General features: G+C 42.9%; 1 protein-coding gene across 2 annotated transcripts in view; it reads left to right on the forward strand.

Annotated features, from left to right (window-relative positions):
* The first annotated feature begins 9503 nt into the window (after positions 1–9503).
* Positions 9504–18331, forward strand: part of CHST11 (carbohydrate sulfotransferase 11) — a 168810-nt gene continuing 159982 nt past the window's right edge. The window contains exon 1 of one of the 2 annotated variants that reach the window (XM_077178464.1): positions 9504–9786. In XM_077178464.1, the coding sequence (XP_077034579.1) occupies positions 9669–9786 (118 nt within the window). In that variant the 5' untranslated portion in view covers positions 9504–9668. The remainder of the gene's footprint in view (positions 9787–18331) is intronic. The other variant, XM_054631634.2, reaches the window with a different exon arrangement.

Raw genomic sequence — 18331 nt, forward strand, 5'->3', positions numbered from 1 at the left:
TAAAGGTGGGCCCTGCCACTGAACATAGTGATTAAAGAAATGGCCTTTTTTTCTGTTCTTCCTTCACCTCTGTACCTTCTGGACAGTCCGAAACACTGAGTTACATAACATCAAATCAAAGCAACAAAGTTGCAGGTATTTTAGGGAAATCTCTTGTGTGGAATGGAGAGGAGACTCTTACAAGGGAGCTTCTCTGTGTCCCCAAAAGTGCAGTGAAATATTGTCACAAGCCTTTGCTTGCTGCCCGAAGAGGAAAGGCAATCTCCTAGCACACTACAGGACTTTTCCTCCTCCATGAGGATGAAAGACTCTGAGATCAGCAGCACTCAGAAACACAGTAGTGGCTGCCTGCACTGAGGACCTGTCAGTGCATTTTACCATAATGGCTTGTATGCCTTAAGGAGGACTCTGCCTTCAGTGCTAGAAGAAACCTGGAGTTGGCCTTCAGAGGGAGGAGCTCTGCAGGAAGCAACCAGCCTGAGGAGCACCAGAAGCACTACTGCTACTGCTGAGAACTTCTGCAGGAAGGGATGGTGTCATTCTCCAGCCTCTAGCCTGGGATTTGTGCCAGTGGCACAGAATGCTACTGTTCAGTTCTGTAAAGTCTCAAATCTCATTTCAGTAAAAGTTGTGTTAATGTGTATCCAAGCTGTGCACACACTGCTAAAATCCACTTCTCTAAAGTGCTTTCTGATCATGGTTTATATTCTCCTTAGAATGAATCACAGATGTTTTGTTGTTTGGGGTTTTTTTTTCCCTTAATCCCATCACTTACATGGTGGGTGAGCACGCTGTGGTTTGAGCACTCTGTGGTTTGAACTAGGTCTGTTTAATTTTTTACTTCGCAAACTGGTAGTAATAGGGGAAAAGGAGGGGAAGAAAGGTTTATAGTCCAAACACAAAAAGAAAGATCATATCTACTTCCTCAGTGTGTTGAACTTATGTGTCCAGGTCTTGGCAGCAGGAAGGCTGTGAGAAGAGATCTGGAGCTGACCCCATGTCGGTTATAGCTGGCTCTAAAACAGTCCCACTGCTGTCCAAATCTGAGTCTATCAGTGAGGCTGGTGCACCTTTGATGGAAAAGTGTTTAAGAAAGGGTAAAACATGCTGTGTAGAAGTTGTGTGAGAGAGGAATGAAGCAAAAACCCCCAACAAAATAACAGCCCTGCAGGCACCAAGGTCAAGGAAAAAAGAGAGGGAGAAGGTGCTCCAGTCACTGGAGCAGAGGTCACCCTACAGCCCATGGAGAAGGCTGTGCTGAGGCAGGTTGTCCTCCTGCAGCCCATGGAGGATCATATCAGAGCAGATATCCACTGCACAAGACCCCATGCTGAAGCAGAGGAAGAGTGTGAGGAGGAAGGACAGCCAGAGAGGAACTGTGTATATGTATACACAAACCCCATTCCTCCATCCCCCTGTGCTGCTTGGGGGAGAGGGAGGCAGAAGAGTCAGGAGGCTGAGCTGGGAGGAATGGGATTTGGGGTGAAGGTGAGGTTGTTTTTCTGGATTTTATTGGGGTTTGGGGTTTTTGTTTGGTTGGTTTTGTGGGGATTTTTTGTTTGCTTTTTAGTTCTGTTTTTGTTTCTCACCATATTTGTTTATTTCTTATTGGCTATAAGTGAATTGGCAGAGGTTGATGTCCTCTAAGAAAATCTCACTCTCCCTAGTAATGCCAACAGTTTAATTGCATGGCATCATTTGCAGAAAGAGCACTCTCTCAGTAGATCAGTTTGCTTTTCAATAGCATGAGCTTGAAGCGCTGTCATTCAAATAGAATCTCTACCAGTAGTTGTTATTTATAAAGTGATTTCAAGTCTGTTTTGTGTCATTGAAAGAAGATGGGTTTGCAGTTGTACTGACAGAAAACTTTCTTCTTAGGGTTAGCTATATGTTTTTTGGGGAAAAACAATATACCTTTCAGGATGCATTTGCAACATTATTTAATTTTGAGACCAGTGAAAAGGGAACTAATGCAGATTTGAAAGTTGTCAGTCATAATCTTCTGCAGACCGCACTATGCATATGCATTCTCTATTTGCTTTACCTAAATACTGACAAGAAGAGAATAACAAGGCAGCATGAAGCCTCCAGAAAACAACTCTGTTTTGTGGTGGTTTTTGTTTTTGTTTTGGTTTTTGTTTGGTTGGTTGGTTTTTTGGTCTGTTTTTCGTTTGTTTTTTTGGGTTTTGGGGTTTTTTATGATGATGAATCACATACAGAAAATGTGCATGAATCACATGTAGCAAATGGTCATTCTTCTTCCTGTACAGGTCCCGGCAGACAGCTTTATGGTATTTGTTCCTCATCAGCCTTTGACAGATGTTATAGAGTCAATATGGATATGTTATCCTAGCTCATCTCCAGGAAGAGATAAGCTGTGATAGAATTATGGCTCATGTTTCATAAATCAGATCTGAAACCATACCAGAATGGATCAAGAAAATGTACTGTAGCTGCTGCTGTTACTCTGGAAGACATTGTTAACTTTCTGTTCTGAAGAAAGGTGACATAAATATCCCTTTTTGCCTTCCAGACTGTAGAAAGAAGATGTATCAAATTACCAGAACTGGGTAACCTTTCTAATTAAGTTAATTTTTCTTAATATAATTGAACTAGTGGTAAACTCAAACTTTTCCTCTCACATAGGCCAAGGTATACTTCACTGTTTCAGCTATGGCTTTCCATAGTCACCTCTCAACAGGGTTTATAGATTCTCTTTGCTGCAGCTAAGTCATGTTCTCCTTCGCAATCACTTCAAAGCACAGTTGGAATTGTAACTCCAGCGTGGGCAGTTCATAAGAATAGGGAGCCAAACCAGAGGGCAAAAGGTAAGGAGCAAATCATTACACAGATGTGACACTCATGGAGTGTTGGGTGTGTGAAATGATTTGGAAAAATGTCTTTTCAGGTTGGACAATATTATTTCAACAGCTGCTGTGTGATTTATTATCTCTGTTCCCTCTCCTGTAAAATCACCTAGACATCCTTTAAATAGAAAGAGTCCCTGAAGTCCCACCTTTTAATTGAGAAGGGATGGTGAAAGAGAAAAAGGCTAGCATTTAATTAGCTCTAGAAAATGCTTTTCTTTTAAATGTGTTCCTAAACTGCTGCTTATAATCCCATAGTGCTTTTCAGTTAAGCACCTCATAGCACTTCCCAAGCCTAAGGTCACTGTAGAGTAGACTGAGAAAAATCCTACTTGTATGTACAAATTTCTGCCTCTCCTCTTCAGTATGTTGATTTTTAGTTGTGCAGTTGTCCTTTGGGCACAAAACCCACCTTGTTTTCAACCTTGGATCTCCTTTTAACATCCATACTTCTACTGGCTTCAGTGGATTTTTTTCTCCTAGTGCAAATGTCAAAGGAATGAGACAGGAAAAGCATAGCAACATAAGAGGTATTTAAATTTCCACTTAATGTTGTTGACTTGCTGTTGGTTTTGGAAATTATTCAACACATTTAAGCACACAATTAAATAAAATACGTGTGTAACTTGAAGATGTAGTAGTTATACATGTAAATGAGAACGAAAAATTGCATAGAACTCATTTCAGTACTGAAAAATAGCTAAGAAATTTTCCAGCATCGGTTGACTTAAAATGGTCTTCTGAAGATGTTTGAGTTATCCAAAGAGGGTATGTGCTTGTTTTCAGTTTTGGCATAAAAGGAAAAGAAAAGAGAAAACTCTATCTCAAAATTCCATACTTTCATACAAGATTTCAGTTCCTTATGATTGCCAGAAAATTGGTTAATGCTTTTATTGGAAAACATTTCATAAATAAAAATGTTTATATTTGTATGTAGTTTAATTTTTTTTTGGTAGAGAAAAATCTAGGAATAGAGAGGACATATTATTGACCTAAAACAACCTCTACTGAGAATAACATGGTCAAATTCAACAAAAAATCAGGGTCTCGTTTTTGACTGTAATGTAGGTGAAAAATAAAAGGATACCAGATGAACATTAGAGCACAGAAAACATGAGCTTTGACAGCATTTCCTTCAAAAACAGAAGATTTAGAAGGCTCTGCTGGGATTTGTTTCACCTAGCTGTACAATATAGGTGCCTGTAGCAGAGCCAGACATCCAGGAGCTTTTCAGTCAATGGGCACTTTCAGGGCATGGTTCACCTTATTGCACTTTGGATGTCTAAAACAGGGCAAATTAATTGTGTCATGTAAATGTGTTTTCTGTTGACTAACCATGTATCGACATTTTACCAGTTGGAGACCAGATGGATGAAATATGAGAGTTGGGGCAATGGATCTACCCTAGGAGAGACAATAGTAATGGTTTGGAAAGAAACACTTTACAGAAAATACCAGCAATTCACTTACATAATCAGAAATAATTAGAGACTGTTTCAGAAGAGCCAAAAAATAATGTAAAAGTTCTTATAAAATCCCAAACACAGGAGATGATTATGGATTTTTATTTCACAAAAATTAAAATCTTGACAATATGAGTAACTGATTTTCCAGCTTCCTTTTTCTTTTTGGGTGGGGCAGATCTTTCCTTGTTCCAAATCCCTCCAATAATAATTTATTCTACAATCCTCTTCATGTCTTCTGCAAAGATGTTTTTGGGGTTTTTTTTAAGTCTGTGTGTTCATTCCTATTCAGCTGGATTTTTCCCCCCAAGCAACACATAAGCCACTCCAACTCTTGGAGACAAATCAATTTGCTCCCGAAAGCATCTTGCTTGAACTTTAGCTGGGAAAGTGCTACCTGGTGAATGGAGTGAGCTGCTTGTGTTTTGTAAACTGTATGCAGTTTATGCTGTTCTGGTGCTGTATGGCTTCTGCTCACTACATCTTGCCTTCCTGGCCACCAGGCTTCATCCTGATGCCCTTGTGTCTAATGAGCAGTAGAGCAGGATGCCAGCAATATGTTCTGAAGAGCATGAGTAATCCCTGGTGTCTGAGAATAGAATTGGTGTGAGCAACCCTAAAAAAAGCTGGTGATTCCTCTTATTTCAGCCTCTCTGTGCTCTGAGTCACACTGAAGATGATGCCCCAAGGTCAGCTGACAAAGAGATCTGAATTTCAGTGCAACTTAAGGGTGCACTGTCATTGCTGGGGAAAATGCTTGTCCATTTAAAAATCTCCTTTCAACACAGGCAACAAACTCAACAAGGGGGTTCTGATTGTCTTGCAGCTGCTTTGGCCCTTACAATTGTTAAGTTTTACTCCAATATTTCACTTCATAAAAAGTGCCCTTCACTAGCAATGGGGAAAACTGCAAAGGGAGTATACACACAGTAAAAAAAAAAAAGAGAGCTGAACTTCAATGGAACTTGGCAAACATTTTAATGTCTGCTTTGCCCAGGAATTTGTGATGGCTGCTCTGTTTGTAACTGTGGTGACAGGATGCATTGAAATTTTTCTTGGATTTGACTTTCAGGAGGGTGTTCCCCAAGTGAAACAATTTGCATTGCAGGACAAAAGCTAAGCTCTACCTAAAAAATGTCACAAGCAAACATCAATTTTTTGGCAGACTTGACCACTGATACCTACTGCAGGGAAAACTGATGTTTCCTCTGAAGCCAATGACATTGTCCTGGACAGTGCTGGACCACTGGGTTTGATCCCCTACAGCTATTTATTGCAGTGGGCAGAGGTGTAAACATCCATCACCTCTAGAAATTGCATCATTCAAAGCAAAGCTTAAAAATTGCTTCTATGCCTGTCACCTCCAAGTCTTGTTACTAAGAACTTTACAATTAATACCGCAGTGTTCTTACATCAATTATAAATTTTGCTTTAAGGTTCTATTTTAATCTTGAAATACATCATATATTGCTGCTCCTGGTTGCTTCACAGGTACATGGGGGGACTTATTTGGAGGGAAGAAGAAGGGGGCAAGACATCTGCTCATCTCCAGAAAGGATTGTCTTTCAGTTCTCTACAAAGATGGCTTCCTGGAGATGGGTGGCCTTTCATTCATGCAGACAGTGAGTTGCTGACTGAGAAATCTGTGTAGGGAAATTAGCTTTGTCCTAATTCTACTGGAATCAGCTGGGTAAGGGAGATTCTCACATATATTTTTTTAATGAGCTCAGTATCTTAAAATACGGTACCATATGTTAATGGAATAACATTGCCAAACACTTTTGGACTGACAGGCAATCTCAGGCTGAGGTAGGGAGAGTGTCTGACTATTAAAATAGTTATTTATTTGTCTACCTGCCTTCAGACAGCACATTTTAGGGCAGCTTGTCAAATGAAAGGTCCACTGACTGGCTGGAATCATTAAAGCAATGTCCATATTCCTTGGGGGATAAAGCCTAAGACCCAGTCCCTTTATGATATTGCTGTTCCCACCACAGAAGTTAAAAACTATCCCCACGAGAAAATAATCAGAAGATACATCCAGAAGATTTTTTCATCCACCTGACTTTATCCTATGGTGTGATGGGATTGGAGTCACAATGGTCTCAGGTTAGACAGAGTCTGAAATTTGTAGTTTCTGTTTCAGATCTGAAGGCAGCTTTCGTTCCTAGAGCTTGTGTGTATTTCTTCAACAATATTAGACATTCTGTAAAAATTTCACCCTCTGTTTTTAAAAGATGAAGCTTATCAGTATAAAACAAAACAACTTTTTTTTCTGGGATTCTTTCATTAGTGAGAAAAAGTTGCAGAGAACCTATATGTCTCTCACAGATACCTCTGTTTTCTAATGACATTCTGTTTAACCTTTCAACACACTCTTTGATGTTAGCCTGCTTGTAATTTTTTTGATAAATTGCACCCTGAATTTACTACATCCTGTATTAACATCTGTGCTGTTCTTCAATTGTAGTTTTGCTATTTTTTGAGTTTTATCAACAAATAGTGATGTGGGCGGTTGTATTTGGCAGTTTGTTGGTTTTTTTTGTGAAGCTCTTTTGTTATACAAAATAATCCATAAAATACTGTCTGTACTTTTGATGTCACTGGCATCTAGTTCTTAATCTCTTAAGTTTTTCTTTCCAGACATCTCTTGGATGATGGGACTATTTTTATTCAGAGATACTGAATGCTGGTTATTGTCATGGGAATGGTAGGTGATCACACCTACAGTACTATCCAGACTCCCTGCTGCTCTGGAGCTGCTGAAGTTTCCACTCAGAGAGAGGCATACTTTAGAAGAAGTGCCTGAGCTGTTCATGTGCTTATTCTATAACTTGGCACCCACCTGGAAAGACAACTGTGTTTCCTTGTGTTACCTCAGTTATGCTCTTTTTTGTGGGAAAACAAAAAACTGGCTATCTCAAAAATAGGCTGCTGCATTTCATTGTCCTGACTCACCAGGAAGGTTTTCATAGTTGGAAATTTGCAGAGATGCTGTAAGCATTTGGGTGGATATTGAGTTTATAATTGACAATGTCCATAATGATGCTTTTGCTTTATAATGTTCTTTTAAAAGTAAATGGCAACACAGCTGGTGATTTTCTTCTCAATGCTTTAAAACTCTCCATCATTCCATTAGAGGATGATGCTCACAATAAAAAAATAAAAAAAAAGAAGAAAAGTAACTATTGTAACTATTGTTAAGCCACACTGAAAAACTGTCCGCCTTCTCTAACAGCATAAAGCATTTATCTTGCGTAACTTGGCTGAGTATTGAGTTCTAGGCTTTTTCCCCTCAGTCCTCAATATCTTATCCAGGCTCCTGGAGACAGTCCAGTTCTTTCTGTTAAAATACTGCTGCACTGTTGTGCTGCAGCACATGTATTGCCAGGGGATGCTGAAATGCCAGGCTCTGCTTCTGGTTGACTTTTGCTGACTGCCTTAACTATCCACCACTTTGATGCATTACATAGAAATGCTTCTCTTTGTCTAGTGCTTTTCATAGAATGACTTTTTGTCATGTTTGCAGTTTGGACTTAAAAGAGAAAAATAAATTTAAAGCTTACTTTACATTAGGAAGACTAGAAAATGGTCACTGCATATTAAAACTGCTAAAAGAAAAAAATGGAGAAAATCTAGAGAAAGTAAGAAAAATAGTGTCAAACCTTCGTTAATGAACAATGGAATTTGTTTCTGATAAAAGGAGCTCCAGGCCAAAACTAAATAATCTACTCCATTGCAAATGCCTAACTATTACTGGTTTATCCTTGAGGTAAAATCTTTGGCTTTTGGAAAGTGGAAGATGACTCTGATGACTTTGCATGTTTCTGTCACGATTAACTGAGAATAAACACATACCTTCTGGGTTTGTTTGCTTGTTTGTTTTGTTTGGGGTTGTCTGTTTGTGGGGTTTGCCTCTTTTGAGGGGGCAGGGGGCAGTGGTGGGAGGGGATGGAAGTGGGAGGGATTTTTTTTAGCTTAAAGTATGTTTTACTCCACTTGCTTCCCAGCTTTGGATTCAGACTGTTCAGGGCTATTTTCATTTTAAAGACCTCTCCCCCCAACTCATCGGAAGAGCAGAAAGAAGCAGGGGAACAAAAAGAATCCCTTTATGCGAAAAGATGGTATCAGCATCAGTATAATGATCTTCAGTTTAGCAAAAAACAAAACTAATAGCAAAGTGGTATTTGGGTGCGTCAGGGGAACAAACAGAACTGTCACCACCGCACAAAGAGGAATGGTATATTGCTAAGAAGACATTTCCATTCAGCACTGTACTTCAACACCTGTGTAGGTCAGAGCAAGAGGATAGTTCCAGTTAGAGAGCTATGCCGTGTGGTTCGCCGCTGGGAAACCTCGCTCGGGGCTCCGCCGAGCCGCACTCGCTCACAGTCCCCGGCTCCCCAGCAGCCCCAGCTGTCCCAAACCCGATACTCGCTTGGGCACGGCAGAGGCCTTTTGTTCTGTAGCTCGCAGCTTCTCTGCATTCCTCCCACGTACCGGCTCGTATCTCATCGCCTGGTGCTGCTCTCGACTACGGAAAGGTAGATCCACCTTCGGCGGGCCGACCGCGGCGCAAGGACGTTTTGATTCCACCGACAAATGAACAGTGTTAGTTAATGCAGAAAACTTAGAAGTCTCGGGTTTGAAAACAAAATAAGCCCCTTTCATTTCCGTCAGGCCAGGTGGCACTGTTTGCCCCCGGCTGGTTCCGTGCGCCTGAAGTTGGTGTTTGCGTCGCTGATAAAATGAACAGCTCCCGGACGGGGACAGCGCGGCACCGGCAAAACACGACGGCAGGGACCGGCTGTAACATAACCTGCGGAGCGAGGGGAGACCTGCAAGGAGGCATTTAGGGTTAGCGGAGCAACGGGCACCACTAAGAGTGCGAGAATTTCTCTTCACGAACAGGGCGTCGGGCAGATCCAGGCAGGAACAGATGCTCCTGCCCGCCGGCGGCTGCCGGACCCCGCCCCCCTGAAGAGGGCGAGAGCGACCCAGAGGTGGTCAAATTCACGGGCAGCGGAGCCGCCCGCCTCGTCCCCGCCCGCCGCCGCCGGGCGGGACCATCTCTGCCCTTGGCGAGGGGGGGCCGCGCTCCGCCCCGGCTCGCCGCCTGGCCCGCCTTCCCCCCCCCCCCCCCCCCGCGCGTGCAGAGCGCCCCTCCGCCTGGCGCGCCGCGTGGTCACGCCCAGCGCGGCATTAACGCCCCCCGGCGCGGGGCGCGGGCGCCCGGGCATCCTCCGGCGGTGGCGCCTTGGTGCGGGGCGGGCGCGGAGCGGTTCCCAGCGCTAGACCTGCGCGCTCCGCCATCCTCTCTGCGCCGCCGGACAACGCCATGAAGCCAGCGGTGCTGGAAGTAATGAGGATGAACCGGGTGTGCAGGATGGTCCTGGTCACTTCCGTGGGCTCCTTCATCCTCGTCATCTTCTATTTCCAAAGTATGTTGCACCCAGGTAGGGCACTGCAACCGCACCGACCCCGCCGAGGGTAGCGCCCTCCTCGCTCCCCGCCGGCGCAGGTGGCGGCCGCCCCGGGAGCCCTCGCCGGCTGCCCCCGGCTCCAGCTTTCGGCTCCCGGCGCCGCTGCGGCAGGCGCGGGGCTCGGCGACGGCGAGCACAGCGCCCGCAGTGGCCGCGGGAAGGTCGCCTCGCCCCCCGCAGGAAACTTCCCTCGGGAGGGAGGAAAGTTGGTTTGTTTAAGAATTTTGTTATTTTCCGCTTTATATCGTGCATTTGGTGAGGGGGGAAGGGAGACGACAACGGCTGGCGAGCGCTTCATGGCTGAGGGGAGACGGGAGCTGCCCTGTCCCCGCGGGTCCCCCTCGCCGGGAGCGCGACCTCAGCTCCCCTCTCCTGTCAGGGGTCGCGGGCCTTCGTCTTCCCATCTTTTCGTTTTTGGAAGGGTCAGGGACACCGCGGCCGAGCAAGGGCACCCGCTATCGCCGGCAGCAGCTCCGCTTCTGCTCGCCCGAGTTGTCTGGAGCGGCGGGAGCGGCTTCCTGGCCCGGTCCTGCCGTGTTCGGGCGGCCGTGGAGCTCCGAGTCGAGCCGCTGGCTGGGCGCGGGTGTCCGCAGGGACGCAGGCTGAGGAATGCTGTGCAGGGATCACCTTGGATCCACACTCCCGGGTACCTAAAGCGACTTCAGCTTTTCGGTTTCCCTCATCCTAGGGACGGACCTGTATCGGGGGCAGCGGATGCTGGCTCCCAGGGAAGTCCCACGTCGATCAGCTACTAATTCACACAAAGGTGGGCTTGGGCTGTTGAAACTTAATGAGGTGTCAGCTGTGTGCACAGACCCCTCGTGGATGCTTTGTGCAGCTTGGTGAAATTTGTCCAGCATGGCAAAAAAAAAATCATTTTGATCTGTCTGTCTGTCTCACTTTCCCCCCTTCTGCTTGAGAAATGACGTGGGAATTGCACTTGCAGTGTCTTTCTGGAGGGATCTGACAGCTGAGCAGAGGAGCGACGTTGGTGAGAGGGAGCGATACCTCGTAGTGGGCTAGCAGCTGTAGCTGGCAGGCTGGCCACACTGGGAAGACTCAGCAGGCGAGTCTTCCCAGCCATACCTGTTATTGTCTACTGTCTGCTCTCAAGTGTCCTGCCTACAGGCATGTACCTGTAGCTGATAAGGGAATTGCAGTCTAGTGAAAGGAAAAAGGACCTATTCAGGTCGAATTTTTCTTTCCCTGTTTGTGGCTCCCATAGTTGCCATATGTGTATGTGGTACTTAGAGGCATAGTTTAGTGGTGGACTTGGCAGTGCTGAGTTAGTGGTTGGACTCAGTCTCAGAGGTCTTTTCCAACCTAAATGATTCTATGAGAATTGATTTTTCCTGAAAGTTTTTGGAGAATTTTTCGTCAAATGGTAGAGGCTTGATGCACTGAGAGAATTAGGAATCAGTAGATCTGCTGTTCTGTGGTGAAGCCAAGTCCTGTTTGGTGTTTTTCTATCAGCTGTCTGCTCTTCCAGAGTTGGTATAATTTGCTTGATGAATGTGTTCTTGTATGGTGCCCTTCTGTGTTAATACCTGCCAACTTCTTGGAAAAATTAGCGTATTTATTCTCTTTCCTGCTGTGTCTGTCCCATGCTTACTGGTTTCACAAGGATTGCTCAGTCCTTAGCAGACCTGGAGAAGGCTTTATTTCTGGTCCTCAAGGTATCATGCAGAATTATGGGTTGTAACATAGCTTCACCAATTGAATAGAAATGTGATATTTAATTGGTGGAGTTCCACAGATAATATAGTTTGCACACATATTCAGAAAATTTGGCCAAGACTTATTATTTCCCCTTGTTTCAGATGAATTATACTGCTGGAACACAAACTTTGCATGCAGTAGGTGAGAGATTAGGCTAAATATTCTTCTGTGAATTTTTGAATGTAGAAAAATCATTTAAGAATTCTCAATATGCTCTATAGTTAACTATTGGAGATTATGGCTTTATGTTCATTGCATTGTGAGGCTATAAATAGGCTGATATTTTAGTACAGTTCAAAGGATTTAGCATAAGCTCCGAGGAGGGAATGCGATGCTGTGAAATCACTGGGAGGATAATGTGCACCCATTTTCTGTGTGACACATAGGTTGTTAGCATGAGTGGAGTAGATCTGGAAATAAATAGAGCACAACCTTTATTGTCCCTTTTTCATCATAACTTATTCTGAGGTTTTGGGTTTTTTTGGTGGGCTGTTTCCATGGCAGGAACTGCTGGGAAGCTCTCAATTTCTACTTTAGTGCCTAGTTCCTACACAGTTACACACAGTTTGTAAGGCTCAGACAGCTGCCCTCCCAGATATCTGTTAGGCCATTGTATGTGTTACCACCGTGATAACACAACTGATAGATGAATGTAGAGTTCCTGAAGGGTCAGTAGGGAGGTGGTAGACCTGTGAATGTGATATACATTGGGTAGTGGATCATTTTTAGGACTTAAGTATTTTTTTGTAACATGTGCTTGTAACCTTTATTGTGTGGCAGAATTCACTGGACCCAGATCCTGGGCAGAGTGTATGCTGGGACTGGAGGTATTAAGAGCTTTCAAAATCTTGTTGTTGAAGGGTGTTCTAAATTCTAGCTGGTCTCCTCTGAAGCATGTCTTTGGATGGCTGCAGGAGGGAGCTCTCTCATCTCTGGCTTGCCAGTGTCACTGTTGTTGGTAGCTTACCATAGTCTCTGGCAGAGGCACTTTGCAATCAGAATTAGATGAAAAACTCCCACCCAAACCTTTTGGAGAGAAAATGAGATTTTCAGATAATTCCTCAGCGAGAAGTGTCAGGTCCTTCTTAAGCCCCAGAGTTCTCTCAGTGAATTTTGGGAGACTGCTTACAGGGCTTTCTCATCAGTTTCAGATGAGAGAAAGTGAAGGTGAAAGATGCTAGAAGACCACCAGATAATGAGTCCAACCCCTTCTGGATTAAGATAAATCTTTATCTATTAGAGGGGATTTTCCATTTTAGGAGATCTGAATATGGAATTCTTGCTAGAAGTGTGAGACCTAAATTTCTGCTGGTAGCTTTTTTTTCTTTGGGGTAAAAAAGAAAAGAAAATTACATAGTTAACAGAAACCTTTAAAAAAAAAGGCAAAAACCCCAAACAACACAAACACAATTAATGCCTGAAGCTGAGAAGATGAGCTTTGCCTTATCTTTGCAAAAGAATATAATGTATCCCTTGTTCCCTATCTTAAATACCAACACGTTCATGCTGGAAGGAAATCAGGTGGTTTTTACTGTTTCTTCTCTTTTTGGCTGTGTTCCCATTCTTTGTTGGGAAGCCAGCTGTAAATGTGCTGTTTGGTTATTGCACCATTGTGTGATCTGAGTTTTGTCAGTGATTGCTGAAGAGCTGGAAACCCACCCTCCCAAGTTAGGTTCCCCAACCAGTAGTTGTTAAGGGAAGGTGAATTATGCAGTTCTCCAGTGCTCAGGACCACTGTAAAGAAAATGCTGGAGATGATCCTGGCTGTTGTGGCTTATCTGAAGCTATGTTTGTTCCTGGGGGAAGAAGTGGTAGTGGAGACTTCAATGTGTTTTCCCATTGCCTGTCTAGCCTTTACTGAAAAAAAAACATGCTGCAGTGTTTGCTATAGCTGGAGATATAGCAATATATAGCTGATTTTCCCTGTCTCTTTTGCTCAAATATTTTCCCCTTTCACTCTCCTGCCATGTGCTATCTAGATAACTGGTTGCAAGCTTATTATTGCTCCATGCTCCTGGAACTTCAGTCTGTGTGAAATAGGTCAGTCTTGGAGTTTTATGTGACAGCCCATCATAGTTTTATCTGCTGTGTTTCCTATGAAATCAGTTTTCTCACTGGTCTTTAGCCTGCCTACACTTTCACAGATGTGTTTGCTTTGTTCTGTTTCTTCCCAGCTGCAGAAGGCAAGGGACTGTGAGTCACCCCGTGGAGGCAGGAGCTGCTCTGCTGGGCTGGGGGTCACACTAATGGTGTGTTAGGATCCCCCAAGGTGTAAAATTGAGGCAGGATAATTAATACTGTTTTTATCTTACCTCAGATCGGTTTATGAAACTGACTTATTCTAAACCTGATTCCCTTCCCATCTCTCCCACTTGCATTTTTTTTGCTCCATTTTCCAGCTCCTGTTTTAGACTTGTACTGCTCTCCTCTGGATGCTGATGAAGGCTAGATCTCACAAGTCAGACTTGCCTCATCTCCATGATCATGTCAGTGACATTTGCAGAATGGTATGGCTGATAGCTGATGTCTGCCTTTGCTCAAATATCAGAACAACTCAGACCACAGGAGACTTTTTTTCCTTAGGTTTGAAGACAAGCTTACCATTGGTTTTGATGGTAGATTCTGTTTGAAAATCAATGCAGCAGTCTCCCATCTTGCAACTGATCCTTGCTTTCTCTCTTGCTTACAAAGGAGAATGAGATCTGCAAGGCAGTTGGGTGTGGGGCATTCCTTTGATGGACCCTGTATACTGATTTTAAATAATTCTGTTTGGGATACAGAGAAATTTGACAGCCACAAGAAACTGGCCCTCATTTAATTGCATGCAATGAAATCCATCCCCCAGAAACCCTGCCGTGTGCTGTATCTGTTTGTTGGTGTCCCTATAAAAGCTTTTCATAGATTTCCGTGGAACTGTCATCAGTGTGAGCAAACCTACTCTGGTCACTCTGCTCAGAGAGACTGGTAGTCTGGAATTGCTTTGAGTTGAGAGTTAAGCTGCTCTTTGTATCTTGTGAAAATCTTCCTGGTTAGTGAATATTAATCTTATTAGAAGAGCAGCTTTTTCCGTTGCAGTGCAAATGAGTGTAGGTTTTTGCAACAACTGCTTGTTGATCTGAAGAAATAAAAATATCTCTGAATGTGTTCAAGCAAAAATTACCTGGGTAATTATGTTGCAGTCATGTCTTATTACATCAGGATATTTTTTACTCCACTGTTACATTTTCTACTATGTAGGTTTTTATAAGGTTTTTTTTTAAAATTATTACTGTGTATCAATATTGGGAAAGTAACTGTCCTAACTTTTAAAGCACTGATGCTCTATTCACAGATGTGAAGTGTCATGACTTAGCTTAAGTAACTTTTTCAGAGATAAAGTCAGTGTGCACGGAAGCTTTGTCTTGAACTCAGCAAAACGGCATATAGAGCAGAAATGCCCAGTGCTTTTTATGAACAAATTGATATAATTGAATCGTTGCAACTAGAATCTCATTTTTATTTCATATTCAGAAATATGAGCATCTTTCTGAATTCTTAAATTGCTTCCATTATGCTTCAGAAGTGGCAGGTAGTTTATCTTGTACTGTACCATGTAATTAACTCTAAAAATGGTTCAGACAATTGAAAGAAATTAGATTCATGTTACTTTTTTCAAAGCCAGCGCTACTATATTTTGTTTGACTCTGTTGCTAGATGTACTATATCAAATCCTGCCTGACAAAGCTTCTGCAGTTGTCCTTGTGTGAATGTCATTCTAGCACAGTTTTTTTCCTCTCAAGCCTTTTGGGCTGGTGCATATGTATTATGTATCAACTCTAAGTTAATCCTGAGGGAGTTAAGGACTGGGATGGGGGACACAATGATTTGAATCTGATGGTTTTTCTTTCTGATTGTTTGTGCTGTTCAAAGCAAATGTTTGAGTTCTGTGTGTGACTTGAAGTGTCAACATGCATAACATGAAGCATAAGATGCATGGATGAAGGGTCCATTTGAAATCAATGAAAAGAGTTTTCTCCTTCACATTAAAGGAATGAAATTAGGATCAGGAATGATATAGTTGCGTAGGCCTGGCATGTCCAGGATAAAGATGAAGACATGTCTGTGGTGGGTTACTTAGATTCAGCAGCCACCTACTATCTTACAAGAATAACATTTCAAAGCATGTTTGTGCTTTGTTGGATGTTCTTGTTCCCTGTAGCTCATTTATATAGGATCTCTGTGGACAAGGTATTTGTCCTTACAGTCAGAATTCTGACTGGTTCAGTTAATTCCTCATTATTTGTGTTTCAGTACCCAGGTTATAGATATTGTCCTTTTGTTATGGTCAGAATGCTTGCATGTGACAAAGTGGTGTTTCTGGCACAAGCCTCGTGCTCTTAACTAGAAGATGAGACCACCAGAGGCTACTGTGAACCAGTGAAAGAATTCAGTTCCTAATTATCTCCGGTTCATGCCACAGGATTTTCTTGGATTTCAATTTTGTGACTGTAATCAGCAGTGGGTGCAGTATGTTCCCCCTTTGATGTAATTGTTTGGCACCTGAAACTAAGGTTTCATGGATAAACCAAAATTTTACTGCATATACGCTTGGACTCTGTGTTGCTTCTTTTGTGTAATGTTTTCATCCTCCACTTTTCATTTAATGCTGATCAATGTATATGGTTTGTTTTCTTGCCCTCCCCACATGCTCCTTCATAAGGAGCTAGCTGTTGGGGAATTGTCTGGAGTAGCTCCCTTCCCTTCTGTGGAACTGAAATTCTAAGTTTCCACATGAATGGCCCATGTTAGATTTCAGCTCCCTCCCCTGTGTCCTCTGGGGCTGTCGCAACATCACTAGGAACTACCTAATGGAAGGCAACCTGTGCACAGATTAGGAGCACTTATCCGCAAGGACTATCCTGTGGCAGTGTGCAACCTCTGCTCTGCCCTTTCTGGAGATCCCTGCAGGCTGGTGGGGAGCCCCTCTGGCAGAACATGGAAACTGCAGGCATGTCTGTGGGAGCTGGTTTTACTGGTTCCACTCTAGGAACTCAGAGACTGAAAAGCTCTGTGGCAGGAAGCCTCAGAAAGCCACAGTGGAGGACAGGACTCTCAATTCTGTGATATGCTAACAGTACTTTGGATAACAGCATGGTATAAGTAGGTGCAGCGCAAGTATTTTTTAATTTGCAGCAAGGAAGCTTTGTGTCCATGGGAGTCAAGGAAGGCTTCCTTGTGTAAAAAAAAAAAATCACTGCCTTATGCATTTAACATTTAATTATCCAGGGTTTTTGGAGTTATTTTAAAATAGTAATATTTTTTTGGGGTTGCCTTTTACACTGTGCCCGGTGTTGGCAATGAAAGCAGATGACAGCTTTCCTTTTGGTCATATTAATTTTACACATTAGAGATGAGGTCCTGAATAAGGCATTAACATTTAGGTTACAGGCATCAGAAGGGGATGCTATTTAAAAGAATCAAATTAGATGGCTGCCATTGGAACATTTGAAGGAAAATGTTCATTAGAACACACTGACTGAAATTGAGGCTAGATTTGGAAACTGAGTATTTCATGTCTTTTCCCCTGACAAATTTGAATCTGTAAATTAAAAAAGCCGAGTATGAGCACTTATAAAATGCTGACTGGAAAAAAAAGAGGGCTATGTGCACAAATGTGTGTGAATGTGCACATGCACTCACTCATCTTCCCACCCTCTACAAAATCTGTAGTTGGTGGCTCGGGTAATCCAAATGCACTGATTTCTGAAGTGCAAACCTTTTTCTTCTAACAAGGCTGCTGAAGTTCTTGGATATTAAAAGAAATCCCAAAAGTGCCACGTGCTCCACATAGGTGCCTTTGTTATTTTACTATGTGAAATGAGTGATAAGTGTGGTTTCTCATTTCTGCTAGTCTTTCTCAACTTACACACTTGGAAATATCCAGGTTGAGAGAGGAATGATTTTATTAATTCTTTGTAGGCTGTAGAAGAGCAAGGATTTTTATAGTTTGTCAGGGTATCAATTTAAACAGTAAGAATGCCTCTTCAAGGTAGCCTTTGTCTTGTTTGTGCCAGGCTGTAGACACTGAGAGATGACTTTGCTCCATTACTATCAATCACTGCTGCAATGGCTTCACACTCCTATGAAAAAATGTAAAAGAAGGTGTTGGGGGAAATGGAAAATACAAACAATGCAGTCAAGCAGAATTTCTCACAGCACTGTGATTCTGGGGGTTTGGGAGATGGTAGCTCTATCCAACACATGTCATGGAGGTAAGTTGCCTGCACTGTGTAAAAACAGGTGTGAAATGCTCACATCCTTAAATGTTGTCTGCCCTTCCTTTGGCAGGGGGAGGCAGCCTTGGTTTCTGCCTCCCCCTGCCAAAGGAAGGGCAGACAACATGCCTTTGTGAGTAAAGTGATCAATGTGTGGTTTTGCAGGATCAGGCCCCTCTTTCTCTCTCTTCTCCAGGAGGTAAAAGAGCAGGATCTCATCCTCAGCTGTGCTCAATCTGCAGAGGAACTGCTGCTGCTGCTTTGAGCATTGTCTCAGGCTAAAAGATGCCCTCCTTAGTCATCTTAATATCAAAAGATTGTCTCTTTTTATGTTATTTGGCTGAGTGGTAGGAGACATAGATTTTAATTGCAGAGTGCGCGTATATAATCCACAAGGAATAAAAGGCTTTGTTGGGTTTCAATCCACTTCTTGAACACACTGTACTCTGTAAAAAGCAGGAAACTGTGGGATTCTTTTTTTTTTTTTGTCTTTTATTCATTTTTAAGACATGGACACTCAAGATACATTTTCTAGATGATAAAAA

The sequence above is a fragment of the Agelaius phoeniceus genome, chromosome 5, assembly GCF_051311805.1.
Source record: "Agelaius phoeniceus isolate bAgePho1 chromosome 5, bAgePho1.hap1, whole genome shotgun sequence".
NCBI lineage: Eukaryota > Metazoa > Chordata > Aves > Passeriformes > Icteridae > Agelaius > Agelaius phoeniceus.